Source organism: Notolabrus celidotus, chromosome 8 (genome assembly GCF_009762535.1).
Source record: "Notolabrus celidotus isolate fNotCel1 chromosome 8, fNotCel1.pri, whole genome shotgun sequence".
In the NCBI taxonomy this organism is placed as follows: Eukaryota; Metazoa; Chordata; class Actinopteri; order Labriformes; family Labridae; genus Notolabrus; species Notolabrus celidotus.
The window spans coordinates 14,108,211-14,126,183 of record NC_048279.1 but is presented as its reverse complement, the minus strand read 5'-3'; the positions used below and the strand labels follow the sequence as shown (position 1 = coordinate 14,126,183).

At 41.5% G+C, this 17,973-nt stretch overlaps 2 protein-coding genes across 8 annotated transcripts in view; one reads left to right on the top strand and one right to left on the bottom strand.

Moving 5' to 3' along the window:
• unc5a (unc-5 netrin receptor A) overlaps nucleotides 1-9,210 on the top strand; it is a 140,730-nt gene extending 131,520 nt beyond the window's left edge. For all 4 annotated transcript variants that reach the window (XM_034689889.1, XM_034689888.1, XM_034689886.1 and 1 more), the window contains 4 exons: nucleotides 2,209-2,358; nucleotides 4,063-4,227; nucleotides 4,338-4,516; nucleotides 6,569-9,210. In XM_034689889.1, the coding sequence (XP_034545780.1) occupies nucleotides 2,209-2,358; nucleotides 4,063-4,227; nucleotides 4,338-4,516; nucleotides 6,569-6,734 (660 nt within the window). In that variant the 3' untranslated portion in view covers nucleotides 6,735-9,210. The remainder of the gene's footprint in view (nucleotides 1-2,208; nucleotides 2,359-4,062; nucleotides 4,228-4,337; nucleotides 4,517-6,568) is intronic.
• Nucleotides 9,211-11,921: 2,711 nt separating this feature from the next.
• Nucleotides 11,922-17,973, bottom strand: part of pdlim7 (PDZ and LIM domain 7) — a 34,373-nt gene continuing 28,321 nt past the window's right edge. For all 4 annotated transcript variants that reach the window (XM_034690472.1, XM_034690470.1, XM_034690473.1 and 1 more), the window contains 5 exons: nucleotides 17,664-17,907; nucleotides 16,993-17,173; nucleotides 16,672-16,792; nucleotides 13,329-13,444; nucleotides 11,922-13,004 (listed from right to left, as the gene is read on the bottom strand). In XM_034690472.1, coding sequence (XP_034546363.1) covers nucleotides 12,918-13,004; nucleotides 13,329-13,444; nucleotides 16,672-16,792; nucleotides 16,993-17,173; nucleotides 17,664-17,907 — 749 coding nt within the window. In that variant the 3' untranslated portion in view covers nucleotides 11,922-12,917. The remainder of the gene's footprint in view (nucleotides 13,005-13,328; nucleotides 13,445-16,671; nucleotides 16,793-16,992; nucleotides 17,174-17,663; nucleotides 17,908-17,973) is intronic.

Here is a 17,973-nt window from a genome sequence, read left to right as displayed (position 1 = left end):
TGGGGCGTTAAGAGGGCCATTATTCTCTCAGTCCACAACATATGCTGAAACCCTGCACAAAACACTCTCTAATACACACACTCACACACACATAAACAACAAACAAGCAAGACGGTGTCATTGGAAAGCGAAGACGTGTGCACACTCTAAAGGAGCGAGTTTGTTCGCCCATGTTGTGAATTTTTCCTCAGTAAGCTCAGCGTCCCTGTCAGGTAGCAGGAGTGCCATGTCCTAGACCCTGTTTGATCGTAATCCTGCCGTGTCAGCCTTGAACCTGACAAACTGCTAGACAGGCCGGTTTAGTATTCACTCTAGTAGCTTTATGTTGGTAATAAGATAATTGGCATTCTGTGCTCCTCTCTAGCTAGCAGGCCTATAGATCCGCTGCTATAGGTCAAACACCCGATCAAAGACCACAAGCCCCACTTTGCAATGCTAATCACCCCCAACAAATAATTGTGCTTAAGAACTGAGTTAAATGAACCTCTGTGGAAGCCCTCATAATGTGCTTTTTGTCTGCGTAAGAGAGACATAATAGCAGAGGGCTTTTAATTCTGCAGAGAATGCCCTGCCCCCTGTTATTAACTCATTAGACCTCAGCTTTTTGATTCAGAGCCATTGTCTGACCTTCCCGCTCTGAGGAAGAGGGCTGGGTAACGTCACAAGGCTCTCTAGCATGGCAGCACTCTTGAGAAAAAACATTCCAGCTAGCCTCATTGAGTCTGATCATTGTACATCTTTAGAGTTCTTTGGCGTTTAGGTGAAAGGAATAAAGCAATGTAAATGCAGAGAGAGAGAGATGTAGATGGATAATCACAGGGGGCATAATTTTCATGTTAACAAGAAGATAAGCATTAAGCAAACATGGAAATTAGCAATGCGCTGAGCAAACGCGGAAATTCAATTCTGGGGCTGAACTGAAAAGTGCTCGTTCAGTGAAGACGAGAGTGCATCAAATAACAAAAGCAGGTAGAGATTCCAAACGGATAATTAACAGCTTCCTTTCCATTTTAATTGGAATCAGTGCGGCCTGTTCCTGGGAAAGAGGGCAGAAAATTAAATCAGAGTTGTGTAGATAGAAATTACTGCCATTCTCCTCCTTAATTAGATGTCTTTGCTGAAATCATACCATGGACAACCACGCTGGTGAGCAGCTCTCAACATATGGCTGCTATCTATACACACATCTACCCCTTCAGAGAGTTTGTCTTTGAGATATGTCCCCTCGACTCTGAGGTACTTTCTGGCAGCCTGTTTCCCCTCTGCTGCCATCTTGTTTCACAACTCACACAGATTAAAAGAACATATCTTATTTCTGAGGTCTGTTTTTCTTCTGTTGTAATATTCCTCTGTTATTAGAGTGTGAGGTGGCACATGTGAGCGCCATCCAAAAGCACCGGACTCTTGAAGCCTCGCTCTGCACAAGAGCACGCATCTCAAACCAAATTGATAGATCAGAGGAAACCGCAGCAGATATTATCATCCCATTCCAGATGGTCATTTGGATGGCAACAAATGGTCCACTGAGCGAGTCCCACTGAGATTAAAATATTAAGCATGCATTTACAAATCTCTCCTGGCATAGAAACAAAAATGAAATTAAGGAGATTCGCCATGCGAGAACAATGAGCAGTTGACTAATGGCTTGGCCACTTACTTCATCACAGCCCAGGTAGCCAGGCCAGCATGGCTGCAGTATTTGCATGCTAATGCAGTCGCACACACTGAGTCAAGGGGTCAACCTTATGTGCTGACATAAAGCACTATGGAGACAAGGCGGTCAAACTTGCTGTGACCACATGATGGGACGATATCATCCTGCCTGGAGATGTGGCATACGGCTGCTTCATGCAGCTGTAAAGACAGCAAGTGGCCTCATGTGTGTGCCAGTGATGGTGTTGTTTTTATGCTTGATTTAAATGTTCAGTTCACTCCCACTATTATCCATGTCTGCTTTTGATCTTCCTTGTATTTCTCCCTGTATTTGTTGACAAACTCTTCTCCAGACTGTACATTTTTTGTGTTTGAGTGATGAAACCACAAAAAGTGAAAACAAGAAACCTCCACTGTTATGGATTGTTTTGCAAAATCTCACTTACCTCTGAGACTGTGATGGTAAATGTGTTTCCTCTGAGCACTGACGCCTCTCTCCTCCACCTCTCTCTCTCTCTCTGTCTCTCTCTTTTCTTTCTCTCTCTCCTCCATCAGGAGGTGGTGCAGATGGAGCGGCAGCTCGGGGGTCGGCTGATTGACGAGCCCCACGTCCTGCTTTTCAAAGACAGCTACCACAACCTGCGCCTGTCCATCCATGACATGCCCCAGGCACACTGGAGGAGCAAGCTGCTAGCCGGCTACCAGGTGTGTTGGCCAGGCCACAGGGGCCGCAGGGGCAGAGAGTCAGTCCAGATCAGAGAGAAGGCACAGAGATGTAATACAAGTGCCGGGCTGAATCTGTCAAATTTGTGAAGCAGCAGTCATAGGGCTTCTTAATGTGTTTGTTCTCTTCATCTAACATCTATGTTGTTTTGATTTACTTTGACTTAGCCATCAGGAGAAATTAAGAATAGTAAAACAGACGGTACTACTGAGTGAGCAGAAGCTACGTTTTATTGTAAATGAGATACTATGACCAAGTCTGTTCTCTGGAGAGTTTAATTTATCATGTTTAGCTTCAATTGATTATTTTAAAGATTTACAGGAGGCTATGTTTTAGCTTGTTACTGTAGAACTCTGTCCAGTAGCCTTTTCATTGCTGTGGAGGTGTGCGTAGGTGTATGTCTGTGTGTGTGTGTATCTGTGTGTGTGTGTGTGCATTATTCTGTCCATACAGTGTATATTTCTATGCACATTGGAGCTGGGTTGTGTGCACTAACCCAGAGCTGCAAGCTGATTGATTATCCTAGCTGCCGCTCTCTCAAAGGGAGCTTGGATGAAATATAGAGCAGTATGTAAATATCTGGAACTTCTTGGAGCCTCTCCACCTCTGCTGCACTCCCCACACCTGCGTGGCCCACTGCACTGCAACACAGACACGGGAGCTGTTCAAAGAGGACTAGAAAATGTTCTGGCTGTAACTATGTAAGCACAGAGCACCGGGTCCCCAAAGACAACACACAGGCTATGCCAAGCAAGCAGCGGTAACAACAATGCACCCAGAACAGAGGCTTATTCCTCTGGACTGTGCCTGTTCATTTGGAAGTGTTATTCCCCTCTCAGCAGTGCGGTCAAAAAAGGCCTTTAGTCTCCCCGGGGCCCCATGAAGACTTTTGTGTGTTTTTTTCCTGGCTTTCTCTGTCATCCATCCGCCTGGGTAACAGTGCCCCCGTTTGGTTTGCAGCAAGCACTGCAGCCCCACTTCACTCTCAAGCTGAGGTCTTGCCAGCTGTTGAACCCTGGCAGCAGAGAGGAGTTAGTGTGCCTTGTTTTTTTTTTACAGTGTTACCTCTCTGCTCCTTCTAGGAGTAAATGTAAATGAGGCATGAATATGGAGCATCAGAGAGGAGAGAGATGTAGAAACTCAACCGCGCACCCCCTGGTAGCTGTTAGCTCCACAGAAACTGGCTCTGTTCTGTGTTACAACTCACATCTGTTTTACATACATTCATATCAGCAGATCACATCATGTGCATTACATTCAAAGCAGAGCTGATAGCTTTCATTCAGATACAAAGTAGTTACACATGCAGCACATTCCTGTAAAGCGGCTGAATCAGTCGGAAAAAATGGATTAGAAGGAAATGTTTCTCCTGCCAGACATAAATATGTATATATTAAAGTAAAGTTTGATTGCCTCTGTAATCAAATGTGACTCTTAGAAAGCCACTTTCCCTCTTTAAATGTTCTATTTGTCAGCAACAGCACATAATCTTGCTTTAGCTCACCTGAATGTTATCAGTCTGCTGCCTCAGATATATTTAGATGACAGCTTATGTCGGGCTAATTAATGATGATCTCAGTGTTTTCCAGGCAGGCGGTCCTGTTTTGGCCTGTTTCAGACACGCACATCTGAGTGCTCCGCTGTGCTGCCGTTTGTGAATGCTGCATGTTTTATTTTTCCTGCAGGAGATCCCGTTCTACCACATCTGGAACGGTTCCCAGCGGTACCTGCACTGCACATTCACTCTGGAGCGGCTCAGCCTCAGCACCTGCGAGCTCACCTGCCAGCTGTGTGTGTGGCAGGTGGAGGGGGAGGGGCAGAGCTTTAGCCTCGACTTTAACATTGCCAAGGTAACATTTAGCATTCCAGTTACTACATATCCACCATCTACCAACTCTTCCCATGGTCTTGGAGGAACGAGCTCATGTTGAGGAAGAGCTTTGTTCTTCTTTTTCACCAGGACACTCGAGCTGTCGACTCAGAGTTTCTGTTAATGGACAGTAACGCCACAGCTCTGGCGGGGCCAAGCGCCTTTCAGATCCCGTACCTCATCAGGCAGAAGATCTGCAGCAGCCTGGATGCCCCCTGTCCCAACGGTGCCGACTGGAGAATGCTAGCACAAAGACTTAAACTCGAGAGGTAAATACCAGATGCACAGTACCAAGGTCTGCACAGACAGCTTACACAAAGGCTCTGAGGCAGAGCCTCATTTACACAAAACCCTGGAGAACATAGGTTGTACAGCGAAGCCCGTTTAGATTAATGAACATGCAATCACACTGATTGCGAAGGTTCTTTCTAATGTGGAGGTTAACATGTAACTATGGAATCATAATTACACTCGATCAGTGTGAAGTACATCAGCTGCCAAGTGTTTTTCCTTAAGTTTGGGTAAACAAGGTTCAGCCTTAGCAAACTAATCCTCATTTGGCACAGCTAACTTGAAAGGATTAATGTGGACTTGATAGATGCGGCTATCACTTCTGTAAGAAAACACGACACTCCTCTGCCCTGTTTTTTTCCTCAGGAACAGGTAAGCAGCTTAAAGTCTGCAGCTAAATTTGTACCTGCTACATGCTGCTTAATACTTTTAATTGGAAAGTTAGCAAGCTAGCTGCCCATCAGGCAAAAAAAAAAGATTAAATAAGCTTGAATCAGTGCCAACCTATCAGATGCTTTGTTACAGTACTTCATCACCTGAGTACCTGTTACAGAAAGGTGCCAGCCATTGATCCACTTTCCTCCAATTTAATTTCTAGCACGTAATGAAATCAAATAGGTACACTTAATTTGCCCAATCAACTTTATTTACTCCAATTAATCACAAAGTGAATTGATGCACTACAGGTTTAACTAGCAATGTTTTGCTCAACATAATCAATTCTCATTTAGGCCTCAGGAAGGAACAAGTGCTCTGTTGTTTGATCTGTCCTGAACAACATGTTTTCCTGAAAAAGGCTGCAGCTGCTTGGCATTCTGTCATGCTGTATTTCTCTGTTTGTTTCTGTGTGTGTGTGTAAAGTGTTCAGACCGAGCGTAACAGGACCAATCAATAAAACTTAAAATGCCAAGAACCTTTTACTTGATCGTTCTCTCCTAAGACTGTGCAAACGGCTGCGTCTGAGCCGTACAAGATAAGCTCGTGTTTCACACAGCGAGGTGAATAAGCAGGGCTGACACGTCCAACGCTAAGCTCCCACTTTTTTATCTGAATAATGACACAGAGGTTGGTTCCCAGACAGTTTTTTTTTTGACCAGCGCTTCTCTTTCTTGTGCTCCGTCGACACAGAGGGAAGGCCGTGTGTGCTAAAAATTCCAACTGACTCAGAACAGCAGTGAATCTGTTCTCAGGGCTTGAGTACTGCAGAAGCAGCCACATGTTTATGAGCATCACAGAACGCATCAGTAGGTGAGCAGAAGATACCGGGAAGTAATGTACTCGGTCTGACCTTTCCCGGGGTGCAAAGGACTTCCTGTTTCACCCGCTCCCATCTGGCAAAAAACACTCACAGCACAATCCTCCTTTGTACCAAGACTTTCTGCTCTTCCCTCTTTTTATGTCTTGTGTGCTCTACATAACAGTTAAGGCCCCAGACATTTGGAGAACAGAAAAAGGCCATTAAATCAAACAAGCATCTTCTTCGGGTACAGACTGCGGGGATCAGGTCCCACTCAACATCAAATATACAGCTGGCCGGGGCCACTGCTTTGTTGTCATTGATTGGGTTTGATCGCAAAGGTTCTGCTCATGAAATGGAAAAGGTCACTTCCGACTTGGCTGTGAAAAGTCCATATAGGATTTACTGTATAGGGATTTAGGGCCAATTTCAACATCAAATAAAGAGACACAAGGCTTCTGCTGGTAAGCTTCAAATGAAAATTGCCCGAGATTCTGTATTTGAAGGCGATTTCAGAGCTGGAAAGTGTTCTTTTACCTTTTATCATTTTTTTACTTAGTGCTCCAACACAGCATATCTGGATGTAGCAATAAAAGCCACAATGAAACTTGACATTGACGGAGTTACAAGGAGCAGAAGCACAATAAAATACAGGCTGAAAAGCTTTCCCTAAGACTCAGTTGGTGTAAAGCCAAAAAGAGACTGTCCATTATGATATGTGCACACAGCTTTACTCAATAAAAAAGTCTAATTTTGCCTGGCTGATGTTTTTGTGCTCTTCTTCTTTCTGCAGACACATGATTTTCTTTGCATCCAAAGCGAGCCCAACCTCTGTGATCCTGGACCTGTGGGAGTCACAACATTTCCACAGCGGCAACATCAACCAGCTGGCCACCGTCATGGCTGACATTGGCAAACAGGAAGCCATGATATTCCTGGTCTCTGATGGCGAGTGCTAACCCAGAAAAGGAGGAGAGACTGTTGGTGCAGAGGAAGAGTACAGAACACAAAAACACACACACACACGCACACACACAAAAAAAAAACAACTGCAGCAGGAATGGAAGAGCAGAGCTGCCCCAATGTCCCTCTTCTTCACTTAATAGATAGTGAAGGGTTGATGTAGGAGTGAGTCACTTTTTCCCAACAAAATCCAGACCAAATGAGGGGAAAGGTGGGTGTGTGGGGAAATGTATCCATAGCTCAGTAAAGAAAATACCCTTTATGTTAATTTTAAAGAAGTTAAATTAGTCCACTCCCAGGTTCTATTTTAAATGACTCTTTAATTTAACTTCATGCCTTTTATAGAAGTAGCCCACTTATGGCTAATAAGAAGCAATATGCAAACGTAATGCTTTTACTGATGCCCAATATCACAAATTCAAAGAATAGTTTTTGAATTTAGAATATCATGTATTACATATGAGAAAAGGGAAGTGAACAAAATGTGCCAGTCATTCCAGGATGAAGAGAAAGGGGCGACATATGCAATCGGCAGGTTGTTTGACGACATCATCTCAGACACTGAGCACATTTTCAACAAAATCATTTGGGTCTGTCAAGATCCCCCTCCTGTCCACTCCACACACGTGCATCTCATATTTGTCCTTATATGTTTCAGCACACACACAGAGGGCTTGTAGCAGCACATCCTGGACCTGCAGGTTTAAAATAGATTGTATGTCAGAGGCCCAAAAAGTTGTTTCATCTTGTTTGTGTGGTTTTTAGTGCAGCCGGTATCTGTACTGTGAATGTTACATCTTGACATCTTGATTCAGCGCGATGCTTCGCAGCTTTTCCTGCTTCTAAATCGATAAATGTGGGGTTTTGCTTCTTTGAACTTTTTTGAGGGAGGAGTGAGGAGTGAGTAACATCTTCACTAAAGTCTCAGAAAAGATGTCTATGTAAAGCTTGTGAGTTTGTTCTGTCCACTCGTACATTACCCCCATCATCACACATTGTGGTGTTTCTTTGTGGTTAATTCTCAGCTAATGAAGGAGCCATAGGCCAAAAGGCGTTGCAGCTGCATATATGTGAACAGTGAATGTTTTGAAATGATATTCTGTCTGGTGACTGGATTAATTCTGGAGCAGAGAGATGTTAGAAAGAAAAGCAAGGCAGAAAAGGTTATTACTCGATGATAAATAATGCAGAGCACTTTCCCTCCTGAAGCCTGACAACAAATTCTTGAAAATCTTCACCAGATAACTTGTGTAAAAAGGGTAGCTGTGCAGCCTTGTTTTTTTATAATTCATAGAGCAATGTTGGTGGGAATTCTATATTTGCTGTGTGGCAAACATTATTTCCATACCAGAGAAATGCCTGTGTCTCAGTGAAAGTAAGAGTGGCTTATTCAGAGTGTCACGCCTCTGCTCACAAAAGATCCTTTGAGAGGTGTTTTTTTTCTATTTTCTTTTTCCAGCAGATTTATGTGCTTAACCACAGACTGCAACCACACATTTGCTTGTTATATTTTGCTACTTTGCAGTAATTCTCTGTTTTTTTTATTATGAATGGAGCTTTCAGGTCAGGCAAACGAATACAGAGTATCTTAAATGTCCACTGGTTTGGTAATTATTCTTTGAAAAGATGTGAGCAATCCCAAATTAGCCATAGTTCTCTCTCCGTCTGCCTCAGGGTTGCATGTGAAGTTGTCTGTTAAAGATGCAAAGAGAGCCCTTTTCTTTTAATCCCTCCTTCAAACAGCGAGCACGGTCCATCCTCTCAGCTCCTGTGGCTTCAACCTTTAACACTTTCTGGAGCCTCTTTTATGATTGTCAGATATTTGGAATGTACATTTATGTTTCCTTGTAGTGGGGAGAAGAAGTGCGTCTTGTGTTGTTTCCTTTTTTATCTGTACTCTTGTTTTTCTGTGGCATCTCTGCACCTTTCATCCTATGAAACACGCCTCCTCATGACCAAGTTTTTACAGAACCCTGTGCTATTTGATGTAGAGATGCCATGAAGTGGAATTTTACATTTTTTTAACAAAGTTTAAGGATCCCTCGGATCGCGCCCCTTTCTGACTAAATGACGATATCACCTTAAACCAATCTTTTCTTGTTGAACTCAATCGTCACATGAAATATGTAAATACTTTTTCTAAACCAGCTGTGTGCTGTCACTTTGCATACTGTATATCAGCAGAATTGGTAACCAAAGTTTTATGAATATCATTTGAGGCCACTCCATCCTCCAGTTGTATCCATTAATATTGTTTGATCATCTTTTGTATGCAGCTAGAATAGATGAAGTCAGAGTTAATGTCTCATTTAAACCATGGACTCAAAGTCCTATTCATTTCTTCATCATCACTTTTGTCTTTGAGGCAAGTTAACACTGTTTGTTTAAGTGGTAATGTGTGTCTGTTTATTTGATCACTTTGTAAAGAAATGTAAATTATATTTTAATATAAAGCCAAAAAAAGACACTTAACTGGCGCAGCATTTGTCAAGTCCAAACCGTGACGTGTTTGCCTATATACTGTTCTTTGGCGATCTAGCAGTGAAGACTTTTTGCAGTGTTAAGGGTTTAGAGATTGTTTGACAGAAAGTTTCTATACATATTTTGTTTGTCCTTACTCTGCATACGTCTCCCTGATGGTTTCTCTTACTGTAAGCATTTAATTACAAGCTGGAAATAGTCACTAACACTTGGTGAATCACTTCACTGGGACTGTGTGGAGGCTCATTGGAGTAAGAGGACATCAGTCCTTGGACGCTGACGGGCCAGTGTTAACACAGCATGTTTCAGTTGTACAGTCAGACTGTGTGTGTGAAACTATCACCTGTCATTGTCTTGGTTGTGTCATCTAAGCACATTTCAGTAATGTAATTCACCAGCCACCAGGATGTTCAGCATCTATCTTTACATCTAGCTTGTCCGACAAATCTAACAAATCTGCAATTACTGTGTCTGTGATGAATACAGTTTCCTCCATCATGAAAGCTGAGCCTGACAGTTCTGAGGGAGAAACCAACATGTTTTCTTCAACGGTTGAAAAATTTACCAGAACTATGGGGCATATTGCTTTATCTCACACCTGTACTTTTTGTCACTCATTACTATTCAGTGTCGACGTGTGTGTTTTTGCTTGAGAGGCTGTGTGTGTGTGGCTGTGTGTGCGTGTGTGTGTACCTCCCTGTCACTCTGACTGAACTGTTTCATTTTTGAACTAAGAACAATAGACTTCTGTACTTGTGAATGGTTTTTCTATTTAGTTCTTTGATTCAATGTCCCTTGCCTTTCTGCAAGTCAAAAATGCTGTATTTATTACATGCCACAGCGCTTATGCAATTGTATACTCCTTCTGTTTGTTTGTTTTTTTTAACCTTTTGTGTTCCTTATCGTCAATGTAAATTGTTGTCAGAACTTTTGTGGCAATGGAAAAACTTCTGCATAGGGAGATTTTCTGTACTTTTTGGACAATGATATGGATTTGTGGGTAGAATTTTGGAAATTCGTTTCTAAGTGCTTTCAAGTATTTACTTGGCCTTATGTATATATATATCTATGACATTTCAGAAAGGTATGTATAGTAATTCAACCTGAAAATGTTGTAAATAAATTATATATTGTTAAATCAAGGACTTGATTTTTTACTTCAAACATTTGAGTGTCCCTTATCAAACATGTTTTAGTTGTAGTTATGTTTCTTTTATCAGATGTGAAGGTAAGGTTTGTTGTAATGACTCCAGGTTGAGTTAAAGCTACTGTCAAGAGTTTTTAGCTGGTTTCAAACACACCAAAATTAATGTTGATGCCTCTCTCTAAGCCAGATCAAACCAAATTGTCAGCAAAACGAATAACTATCTCTATTTAGTACATTTTAATACCTGTAAACGCTGACACTTCATCCTTTGTTTACATTTTCTACAGCAAAGAGTCAAGTGAGTGAACCATCCGACTGTTTTAAGACAACAGGATGAGATTTATCATCAGAAAGCACAACTGAAACATGTACAGGACGAGATTGGCAAAGAGAATAGAGTTTCCACTTTGTCCAAGAGTACTGCCAAAATCAAGGCAAACCAAAAGTGTCTGACAGGAGCTTTAATCCTAAGTTTGACTAGCCTGTCTCTCGCAATGATGAGAAGATCGATAACAATGAAAAATGCAACCAAAACTAACTAATAAATGCATTCTCTTAAGCAGGGGTCCCCAAATTTTTCAGCCCACGACCCCCAAAATATAGGTGCCAAAGACTCGCGACCCCAACTGTTCCTCAAAGTGATTTAATGTGGCTTCATTTAGCTGGTCTGCAGAAATTTAGCCTAACTATATGAGCATGTGTCTGTGTTTCCTGTGCCTTTATGCATTAACCTGCTGCTACTGATGCTTTTCATAATCAACTGTTCATTAACCATAAACTTAGGAGTCGTCTGGCAAAAAGAAAGGCAGAAAACTCATTACATTTTATATTTTCAAGGTTTTATTTTAAGTTTACATACTATTTCTGTCGATATTTTTTTACGATAATGGGCAAAACTTACTATTTTTAGATGAGTTTTTTTTTTTTTTTTTTTTTAAAGCATTCTGGAAGACATCTCATGACCCCCCCATTTGTGTCTTGTGACCCCTAAGGGGGTCCCGACCCACACTCTGGGAAACCCTGCTCTTAAGCTAATTGAACAAAACCATAAAGTTCCCTGGTGTTAAAAGTTATAGTTTGTTAATGTGAAGCAAATCAGAGCAACTATTTCTTGACAGACAGTTTAAACTCAGCTATTACTTTTTGGCGTGTTTGTAAACTGACAGACAGGTCCTGTAAAATATATTTTTTAAAGTTTATCATTTGATGAAGCTGCAAAAATAAGTAAATTAATCTGTTATTTGCAGAATATAAAAATTAATAAGCAAACTGGCAATTTTTTACTTGTAGGAGTTTCTGCAAACCAGGCAGTTATGAATTACTTTGACCTTGCATTGTTCAGCAAATACAGTTTTCGCTATTGTTTTTTTAACTGTTTGTGTAAATGCAAATGATTTTTAAAGTGCTCTTCTTGTACTCACAATGACAAGGAGAAACATTTGGAAGACCATTGTCCTGTTGTTGCGGAGCAGCTGTTGGTGGAAACAAAAGCAGCCAAAACATCAGTCAGCAGAAAGTCTTCCAGACGGATTCAGCCCAGTGATCTGCCCCAGCATGTGGTATGACTAATTAATTTTATTTGAAACATCCAGCAGCTATAAAAACAACACTTACAGGCCCATTCTGAAGCAATATAAATACATACTCGACACAGCATGAAAGCAATCTAAGGAACAATCACAGCATCATTGTAACATGAGGGACATTAAAATGTCTAATACATGATAGTTTCAAAGCTCTGAGAAGTCTTACTTTAAGACTGAAACATCTCAAAGCCTCCACTGTCAACATGTGAGGTTATTCAAATGAGATCAATTAGAGAAAATTAAAGGACTCAGACTACACTTGACCACATACGGCTATTAATAACTGCAGTGCATGTGCTCTGATTTCCTCAAGCCGAAGTGATAAGTGAGGCGGTCGGTGCTTCAGTGAAGAGGTGCAGGGGTCCAGCCAGGCAGAAATGGGACACCCCTCTTTCTGCCTGACTGCACCGCCATTACGTTAATAGGCACTACGGTGAGAGTCAGAGAGTGGGCCGGGGTCCTGAATGAGGCCACCTCTTCCCTGCACTTAGCACAGGAGTACATTAATGCAATATGTGAAATTATTAGAGGTTAAACGACTTCTCAAACTTAGAAGGAACTGACTTGATCTTATTTTAGACTGAACAAGGAGGAGATTAGTGGAGGAGGGAGACTTTTTTGCTAACAACTACAATTAAATGTAGAAGAACTGCAGCTGCATTTTTAATCTGAAAATGACTTAAAAGTCCACAAGTTAGTGATGACATGAATAAATCCCTTGACTACTTCCAGTTATACAACACAGCATTTGGTAATACAGGCAGTTCCATTTGGACTGTCCTAACAGCACATGAAGCTACATTAAGCCTCAAATATAAAAACATAGACTGCAGAGTATAAAAAAAAAGACAGAGTACATAGGTGTGGGTTGGCAAAGAAGACATGTAGAGTGTGTATGAGAGGTGGGGTAAAGATGAGGGAGGGAGAGGGAGAAGTGTTTTTTCCACTGAAGATGGAGCTCACTCTCACACTGGAGCAAAGGCATGGCCTTTGCACAGAGGCTTATCCTTCTTGGAGTAGAACGTCTTCCCCTCCAGGTTGATCTGGCAGAGCTTTAAAGATGAAAGCAGACAAACGGACAGAGGCAGAGAAGATATCAGACCTCAGCATTGGCAATATGAATTTACACATTTTTCTTCTGGCCAGGGCAGGCACATGTTATTTACTTGACTGCATTTTCTCTCAGTTTTCTTCACAGAATAAAGGGAGATGGAGAGAGTGATAGACTGCAGGTGACAGGGTAAAAGAGAGAGACGGAGGGGAAAGCTCAAGGTCCAGGGACTGAGGCAGATTTTTCAGGTGGCATTGTGCAGGGACAGCCAGAAGAGATGGGGCAAAGAGCCCCACAGGGATTCGTATCAATCAAAATGACTTACAGCACAGACAAAGCACGTATCGTGCCAGCTGTAGCCCAAGGCCTCCAGAAACCGATCGCCCGCATCAATCTTAAAGTCACAGCCATGGCATTTGGTGCCAAACATCTTCTCATAGTCTGGAGAGGGAGAGGTGAAGAGAGGAGAGGTGGTGAGCAGCAGAGATTACCATCAGAATGAAATAATAAAACTTATTCAAAAGAGCTTTCATCATCCTGGAGATCAGGTCAAGCATCCTCTGTGGCCTCCACAATCATCATACGTAAACACCACTTAACCTTTATAGGATGTTCTGGAGCACAGAGTGTGAAATAGGTTTCCACCTCTTTCATCTTTTAAATAACTGGAGGCTTTTCCTCTTTAAGAGAAGTAATATCCTGTGACACACACACAGGCCCGTGCACAGCACACACTCACAAACACACACTTCAGGAATTGAATGGCTGCAATAAAGATGGATGAAGCTGTTTGGTAGTCAAATTTTGGCTCTCTTCCTGGTTGTAGCATTCAGTACTTGCATTATTTTGTCCACCCACTGTACATTAGTGTGTTCATCGAGTGTGTAGGTGTGTCTGTGTGTGTGTGTGTGTGTGCGTGAATTTGGGGGGTGAGGGGATTAGGAAGAGGGGAAACTGCTCCAGATACTTAACTGGATTTGCTAGTCTCTTTCATCACAGGCACTCTCGGGAGAGTGTCAGGTTATAATGCTGCTTCTCCACAGTGAGTGGGTGAGAGCAGCACAATCCCAGAAAGATGCTGAGGCAGCACAATGTTTATCAGAGCTGACGGCATTATTCAGAGTATGAGTACTTCTCCTCTGATAAAGCAGCGCTCCACGTCAGAGCCTCAGTAGTGACAGAGAGAAACACGCTGCCCTGCTAAATCATTTACTGCATAATAGAAGCGCACACACCATTCATAAAACTCAATAGAGAAATGTATGAAGTAAACTGGAGCTAAATAGATTACAGCAGATGAAAACATTGCACTTTATGATTAACTGTGGTGCGTGCCAAGAGATTCATGATGTAGACTCATGCCAAAGCTCAAAGCAATAATACAAACAAGTGATGTTTTACAAATAGCTTGATAAAAAATATGAATATGAGTCAAAGCACAGCTGCAGTGGGGACGCCCTGCAGTGAGCTATTTTTTCTCAAATTAAACAACTTTATCACAAGACACACATGAGCTCTGAATCACCCAGCTTCTGTCATGTGCCCTGAACTCAACTGAACTGTACCGAGCCACAGCATCCTTTTAGAGTAAAAACAGTAGCATCTTTGATCCAATAGGCTCCATCACAGGTCTAAAGCCATGTGTCGGGATGTCAGCTCCCCCTCATTCATGTTATCAGGGCCTAGTGCAGATTTCCAATAAATGTGTGAGGGCTTGATCCGTGTGTAAAGTTACAGGGGGTCTTACATGGGCTGAGATGCTCTCAGTTGGCCCTGGAACTAATCAATGTGCACACTGTGCTTTAGTAGAAAACATGAAACACTGGCAAGAGAAACAGCATGCTCAAAATCCTCGCACTTAAAATACCGCCTGGCATCCAATCAGATTTAGAGTTTCATTTCCCACAAAAACTTTGTATTTGTCCCTGTGTTACTGCCCGCTCAGCCAAGGTAGCAACTGCTGTTTGGATTCAGTTCCCTTTCTGGAAACATTCTTCAGATGAGGTTCGTCTTTATTACTGGCAGTAGATTTTTCACCATGGAAATGGTTTCATCTCTTTTATGAAGCCTCAAGAGAAAAGGCTTTATTAAGAGAAAGACATAGAGCTCCAGTTAAATAAATATACGGTTTGGACTCAGAACTGGTTATTGCTGAATTTAACAACTTTCATTATTGTGGTAATACACCAATGTCTAAAGAATTTTGGATGAGAGCATTTATCTGGCTGTATTAATACTTGATTACGATTGGTCAAAACCCCATAACAACAGTGATTCTCATAAGCAAAATTGGCGCTAATGACAACCTGATCACACGTCATATCAAATCAATCTGCATAAAGGAGTCTGATACATGTTGCCTCTGCCTGTTGACCCTGTTGCAAAAACATTGGTTTCCGCTAACATTCTTTATCGATAGGGTAAACAGTACAGAGGGTATTTATGATATTAGATTATTTCCTGCAAACCAGGCAGTGGCAACAAAGCTGTTACAGAGAAACTTAAACCATTAGAGGTCTGAATGAGGACAGTCGGGCCAACATAAATATTCCTGCAGACGTCCTGTTCACTTTGTATAAGCTTAAGATCAATTGAAATGTTCATATTAATGTGAGTTATAACAAATAAGCAGGCTAATGTTTTAACTTGACCCTGAATTGAAGTGCACAGTCTAATGTAAAGCTGTATCACAATAAGGAGGCTGTTAATCCCATCTGCAATCAGACTGTTTAACACCAGCACTACAATGTCCTGTTAATCATCTGCAGTTACTATGTCACAAATAACTATTGTATCCATCTGAATCACAATGTTCTTCATACTGTGTATGGTTTTTAAATAACCTGGTGCAATTTTATCTGTGCAATAACTTACCTTACTATCTATTTATCAGATAGAAGTGTACATAGTGTGTATACATCTGTAATAGTTGCCATATTTTATTCTATTTTATTTTATTCTATTCTATTTTACCTTTGTCATTACTATTATTATTTGTATTATGTTTTTAACTATGTAAGTACATTGTTGTATTCCCCTGTCCCGTGTTGTAAGCTGCTGTGACAAAATAATTTCCCCCAATGTGGGACCAATAAAGTGCATTATATTATTATATTATATTATATTATATTATATTATATTATATTATATTATATTATATTATATTATATTATATTATATTATATTATATCTTATCTTATCTTATGAATTTGTTACCACTGACGTGCTCCAACCATGGACTCAGACCTCTTCTAAGTTGTATACCTGTATAATTTATAGATTAACAAAGCTATTTTTAGATTCATATTTTGCATCAAATTGTCTATAGCTTTAGTTGGTGGCTTTGCATCAGATTCTGCTCACCCTATCGCATAACCACCTCCTCACTGTACATTATCCCATATTTAACCGACTTCATACTACACAGATGATCTCACTTGTTGTCACTGGCAGATATGGTTGTAAATTAATATTTCTACAAGCCTTAACCACAACATTTGGATACTTTTTACCATCCCAACTTTACAAGAAGCCTTCTATTTCATTAAAGGTTGTTTTCTATTCCTAATTTTAAAAGTAATACCCCCCTCCCTATTTAAAAAGCAAATATAAAAAAGGTCAGGTTAGGGAGTGAATTATATTCTGATTAAAATGCTTTGACGACTGACCTCTTTCACAGTAGGGCTCGCCCTCCTCCATGTAGAAGGCTTGGTTCCTGATGGGGTTCTTGCAGGCTGCACACTTGAAACACTGAACATGGTAGGTCATCTTCAGGGCATGCATGATTTCCTGATAAAGAGAGACAGGGTTGTGAATTTTTTATTTTCTGCTCAGCTGGTGTTGCTGAAGTAGAGAGAAGTCAACACTCATTTATTTTACTGAAGAGTAATCACAAAGAACAGAAACCAGCAGCAGCATCTGAGTGCTGAAGTGTTCCTGCTAGGTACAAATTCATGTTTCTCTTTTTAACACGACTGTGCAGCTCTTACCCCTGTAATGATCTTTTTGCACTTGGAACAGTTAGGAGCGTATCTGTTATCGTGGCATTTGGTACAGAAGACAGATCCTCTCTCCTCGAAGAAGCCCCCTTCATCCAGCACCGCTTTACACTGTGAACACGTAAACTCCTCTGGGTGCCAAGAACGTCCCAGCGCCACCAGGTACCGACCCCTGAAAAACACACAAACACACAAGCAGTCAGTAACAGTACATCAGAGGCATTTTTAAATCTGCTAGACACTTTCCCATTTCAACAGGAAAAATAAGGAGAGATTGAAATGTTTGCTGCCTTTGTGATAAAAAATAAATTTCACAGGTTTTTAGCTCTTTTCAGAACTTCGTACTCTTACTTGTTGAAAAGCAGTCCTGCTGCTTGCTTGAAATAGTGACCAGAATGAGAACTAAGGTTTCACTGTTATCTGTGAAATGTGTGAAATGAGATTTAAATTATTTCAAAGTCAGCTTAATGCTTGTCTCATGTGATAAGACGTCTGTGTTAATTATGCTGACTGACTAAGTGTGCTGAAGTCTGTCATCGTTCACATTAACTGTCTTTAAATGATGTGTCACTTCTCTGACAGCACTTTGAAAGGAGCAAACACTGAGAGTATTTCACTCTGCTCAAATGAATCAAGCTGTCACCACAGATGTGCTGTCTCACCTTATGATTTTGTTGCAGGCACCACATACTGGGGTCCTCCCGCTGTCTTCAGGCGCATGCTGCGCCGCCTGCAGGATGGAGCTGCGGTTCTGCATGGGCGTCGGCTGGGCCGGCTGTTGGTGCTGGGTCACCACAGTGCTGGTCTTGTCTGGGCGAAAGCGGTCGGCAAAACCAGGGTCAGTGACCCACGGCGGTCGAACGGAAGGACCTGATTTGCCTGCTGCTGCAGCTGCAGTCTTTGATTCTGGAGCAGAGAAGAAGAAAAAGAAGTGATTTGTTTAGGAGTAACTGCTCTTACAACAATGTGGCT